This window comes from Gavialis gangeticus, unplaced genomic scaffold (genome assembly GCF_001723915.1).
Source record: "Gavialis gangeticus isolate Ggan-Ray unplaced genomic scaffold, GavGan_comp1, whole genome shotgun sequence".
Classification (NCBI taxonomy): domain Eukaryota; kingdom Metazoa; phylum Chordata; order Crocodylia; family Gavialidae; genus Gavialis; species Gavialis gangeticus.
In genome coordinates this window covers 166159708-166164551 of record NW_017729024.1, presented here as the reverse complement: position 1 = coordinate 166164551, position 4844 = coordinate 166159708, and the positions used below count along the sequence as shown (strand labels likewise).

General features: G+C 58.4%; 1 protein-coding gene across 2 annotated transcripts in view; it reads left to right on the top strand.

The window, feature by feature from the left end:
• The window catches only part of GALT (galactose-1-phosphate uridylyltransferase), a 23600-nt gene that overhangs the window by 17801 nt on the left and 955 nt on the right, over positions 1 to 4844 (top strand). For both annotated transcript variants that reach the window (XM_019518057.1, XM_019518058.1), the window contains exons 6-10: positions 2231 to 2287; positions 3132 to 3254; positions 3505 to 3637; positions 4135 to 4218; positions 4665 to 4819. In XM_019518057.1, the coding sequence (XP_019373602.1) occupies positions 2231 to 2287; positions 3132 to 3254; positions 3505 to 3637; positions 4135 to 4218; positions 4665 to 4819 (552 nt within the window). The remainder of the gene's footprint in view (positions 1 to 2230; positions 2288 to 3131; positions 3255 to 3504; positions 3638 to 4134; positions 4219 to 4664; positions 4820 to 4844) is intronic.

Here is a 4844-nt window from a genome sequence, read left to right as displayed (position 1 = left end):
CCCCCCCCCCCCCCCCCCGGAGACTCTTTTGCTGGGCTAGGCATCTTTTCCCCATTTCAAAACAGGGCCATGGGCCTCCTGGGAGTCGGGTGTCTCTCTTCTCCAGGCTGTCTGAGAGGCTGGTGCCCAGGGCCCGGTGTCCCCAGGACCTTGGATTGCTCACTGTGGCCCTCAACTAGCCACAGGCATTTCAAGTCTCTTGGGAGGCAGCAACCTTGTCAGATCCAGAGCTGCAGGATGAGTCTGAAATAAATCCTAAGCTGGGGCTGCCTAATGCCCAGCCCCAAGGGCCACTTTTCTTCCTGCTTGATCTAGAGATAGGGGGGAAACTCAGGCATGAATCGGGGGTGTGTGACTTAGACATTAGGGCTGGAAGGCATCTTGGAAGATCAAGGGCAGCCCCCTGCCCCAGGGCAGGAAGTCGGCTAGGGTCAAAGGATCCCAGTGAGAGACGAGTCCAAAGTAGGTACTTGCACCACCTTTTTGGGGGTAGTTTATTCCAGGCCTTGGGGGCTTGGACTGTAAAGAAGTCTTTCCTTGTGTCCAGCCTGAAATGTTCTTGGAGGAGTTTGTGACCACTGGACTTTTGTCATCCCTTGGGGCGCTCTGGTGAATATTCATTCCCCCAGATCCTGATGCTCACCCCTGATGTACTTGCACTTTTCTGTATTGAATGTTATCAGGCTCTAATCTGCCCACTTAAGCCTGTCCAGGTCGGCCTGGATCACCAGCCTATCCTTGGGTGTGGACGCTCTACCCTGAAGTCTGGTGTCGTAGGTGAACTTGGCCAGTGCGCTTCTGACACTGGTGTTCAACATCTTTATTAACAACCTGAAGAGAACTGGTCCAAGGACAGAGCCTTGGGGGACCCCACTGGTCACAGGGCGCCGTAATGATTTCACTTCCATTGACCACCACTCTCTGGGTCCAACCTCGGAGCCAATTCCCCAGCCATCGGACTGATGTAGCCGAGGAGATCACGAGACACCAGACTTAAAACCTTTGAAGTTCAGATATGACATCAATCTCTTCTTCCTCGTCCAGGTGATGGGTCACCTGGTCATAGAAGATGAGATTTGGGCAAGCCAGACCTACCCACAACAAACCCGTGCTGGCTATACCTAGGGATGTTGCCATCAGCCAGCTTGTCAAGAATGGTCTCTTTTTTTTATATTTTCCAAAAATCTTCTCCAGGGTTGAAAGTACTTTTTGCATTGCTGAATGACGTGCCAGCTTTGCAAGTGACCGGCTCATGGTCACTGTCTCCCAGCTTTCCTTTGATTTCTTAAGTTGCTGACTACATCATCTCCTTTGGCCAGTACCAGGTCCAGCAGCACTTTACCTCTTGTTGGTGCATAGACCTCTTGAGTCGGGTAGAGATCGTCCGTGTGTGCAAGGAGGCTTTGTGACTGCTCAGATTTGGCTGAGTGCTCTTCCCATGAGATGACCGGGTAGACAAAGTCTCCCCTGATAACCATGCACAGAGAGCGTGCAGCCTCAGCCAGTTCCCTTGCCAATTCCTGGTCCAGCTCTTGATCCTCAGTAGGAGTCTACTACAGACCTCCTAACATTGTGTCCCCTGTGCCACATTCCCCGTGTATTTTAACCCAGAGGCTCTCCAGTTGTCCCTGCAAGCTGACATTGGCACCCAGGGAGGACATGTAGCTGTCCTTGACAGAGTTACACCTGCACCCACCTCCTTCTTTCTTTTTTTCTGCACAATCTCTCCTGTACAGGGTATAGCCATCTATACCTGTGGCCCAGTTTTATAGGTGGAGTCCCACCAAGTCTCCATTATCCCTAATGAAGTTGTAATCATTTTTGTTTTAGCAGGAGGACCAGTTCCTCCTGCTGCTTGTTCCTCAAATTCCTGGCACTGGTGTACAGACACGTACGTGTCCCACTGGGAGCCGCAGGCTTTCTTGCACTCCCAGGAGGCTGCCGTTCCAGGGTGGGGGTAGGAGTGGGTTCCCATGAGTGCCCTAACCTGTTGGTTTTGTAGTTGTTGCCTAGTAGGCTTGCTTTAGTTGTCCACCCATCCCCCAGCAGCTTTTTAGTTTAAAGCCTGGTGAAAGTCCAGACTTAGCTCTGGCTGGCCAGTGGGACCGAGGGGTCCAGGCACCCTTTTGCTGCCCCTGGGTGTGCTAGCAGCTCCTGGCAGGTGTGGTGGGGCAGATGAACCAGATGCTGAGGGCCACCTCTCTTTTTCTTTTTTTCCCTGTCCCTGCAGATCTTTGAGAACAAGGGGGCCATGATGGGCTGCTCCAACCCCCACCCTCATTGCCAGGTAAGGGGAGGGTGCTGCAGGGGGCAGGGCCCCAGGATGTCTCCTGACCTTTCTTTTCCTCCTGCCAAGGCCTGCCCAGTGCACCCTCTGCTACTTACCCTGCTGGCCACTGCCCTGCTCTCCCTTCTCAGCCTGATGTTGGGGCCCTGATCTGACCATAAGCCCCCCCCCCCAGTGCATTTACCTTCAACCTGCTCAGAGCAAGGCGATGGGACAGTTGCTGTCAGAGTAGCCGCTTCCCGGCATGCACCTGGGCTCCTTAGCCCAATGGAGGGACTGTCCATGCTGCCACCCGCCTCTCTCTGCCTGTCGTGTGGTGGCCTGGCCTAGCCCCTGCCCCAGCTTTGCGCTCTGCCTGGGGTCCACGTGGGCCTCCTTGGCTGTGCTGGCACGTGCCAGCCTGGCGATCCTAGCCAGGATGGGGGTGCGTGTCCTGGAACCCCTCTCACTGCCCTGTTCAAGGCCACCGGCCTATTTGTGCATCAGGGCGATGCAAGCGATGACACGAACATAGCCGAACATAGCACAGTGGTGTGTTTCGTGACAGACCCCCGGGGGAAGGAAGCTGGGTCGGAGCAGCTGCTGGTAGCTGCAATGCACACGTCTTCCACCAGGGGTCAGCACGACCCCACGGATCAGTCCTGGGTGCTGCTGGCTCCGAGCAAATCCGGGCCTGGGTCCCGGGTATTAGGCTGGACCCCAGCGCCCTGTGGGGTGATCCTGGCCCCTGCATGCTGCCTGGGGGCCTAGGCTCTGCTGGCAGCTGAAGCCCTGTGCCCTGAAGGGCACCTCCCAGCCCTGTGAGCCCCCCCCCCCCCAGCATCCACCTGTCCGTCCCTGCCAGGTCTGGGCCAGCAATTTCCTGCCCAACGAGGCACGGCTGGAAGACCGGACACAGCGGGAGCACCTGCAGGCGCACGGCCAGCCCCTGCTGCTGGAGTATGGCCGGCTGGAAGCGCAGAGGAAGGTAGGGCTGAGGGGTGCAGGGTGGGTCTGGCTTGGGCTGGGGTGCAGGGTCCTGGCTCTGGAGGAAGTGGGTGGAGCCCTGGCTTTGGCTGGGGTGGGGGAGTTGAGGGCAGGGGGACTGGGGGTCTGGTTGTGGAGGGGGGTGTTAGGGCTGGGTAAGGCCTTGTCTGTGGGTCCTGGGTTTCTGGCCCTGGTGCCTGCTGCTTGAAGGGCTCCTGGAGCCCCTGCCCCATGGTGGTCTGTCCCCACAGGAGCGGCTGGTGGTGGAGAACACCGACTGGCTGGTGGTGGTGCCCTACTGGGCTGTGTGGCCCTTCCAGACCCTGCTCCTGCCCCGGCGCCACGTCACCCGGCTCCAGGACCTCAGCACTGATGAGCGAGATAGTGAGTCCCTGTCCCCTCCCGCCCTGGGGACTGTGGCTCCTGAGAGTAGCTGGAGCCTGGGGCTTGGCTCTGAGCTTGCAGGAAGGCCAGGGCTCTTGGCATCCAAGCAAGAAGGAGACCCCAAGGAAGTGACATTTGGCCTTCCTACCTCAGTTTCCCTGCCCATAGAGGCAAGGAGGGTGCCCCCTCCTAGAGGCTTCTGGGCTTATCCCTTTATCTCACCACTCACTCATGGGACCTGCAGTCAAGTCCATAAGTGATGGGCACTGGACTGTTAATCATTGTTGCCATCATTTTGGCTTTGGAGTGAACACCCCTGGATGAGGTGGGGGTGCAGGCAGCTCCTGGCAGTGGGGCCATGCTGAATGCTGTCCTGTACCCACAAAGGACTGGCAGTGATCCTGGAGAGACCCTCATAGATGCTGGGGTACCCTTCTCCTTCCTTTCCTGCTGGGTGGGGTGGGGTCTCTGAGCTGACCCCGTGTCCTTGTGTGCAGGCCTGGCGTCCATCATGAAGAGGCTCCTCACCAAGTATGACAATCTCTTTGAGGTCTCCTTCCCCTACTCCATGGGGTGGCACGGTAAGAGCTGGGGTGATGGGGGCGCTTCTGGTCCAAATCCAGCCTCCACCTGGAGGAGCAGGTGGGATGTGGGGTCTCCACGGGGCTGGACCCTGCTCAGTGAGCCCCGACTCCCAGCTGGCTGCTTCTGTAGCAGCTGAAGCCATTTGTGGGGATGTATTTGCTTGTGCCCAGACCAGTACCCACCCCCTGCTTCAGGCACCGTGGGTTTGAGACCCTGCTCTCCCTATTTCCACATCCTCCAGGGCACGGTGGTGCTGTGAAGGGGCTTGAGCCCAGGTGACCCCAATAAGCAGGCTCAAGCCCTATTGGAAGAAGGGACAGGGGGGCTGTGGGTCTGCGGGTCTGCCCTTGTGCCTCCCAGCTCTGGGCTTTCTGGCCTGCCCCTGTGGCTGGCAAGGAAGGGGGGCTCTGGTAGCCTGGCTCATGGCCTGTGTCCTCGGCAGGTGCCCCCACAGGCCCCCACCTGGGGGAGGACTGTGGGCACTGGCTGCTCCATGCCCACTACTACCCCCCCCTGCTCCGCTCGGCCTCTGTCCGCAAGTTCATGGTGGGCTATGAGATGTTGGCTCAGGCCCAGCGTGACCTGACGCCTGAGCAGGTGAGTGGGGGGAGCCTGGCTGGGG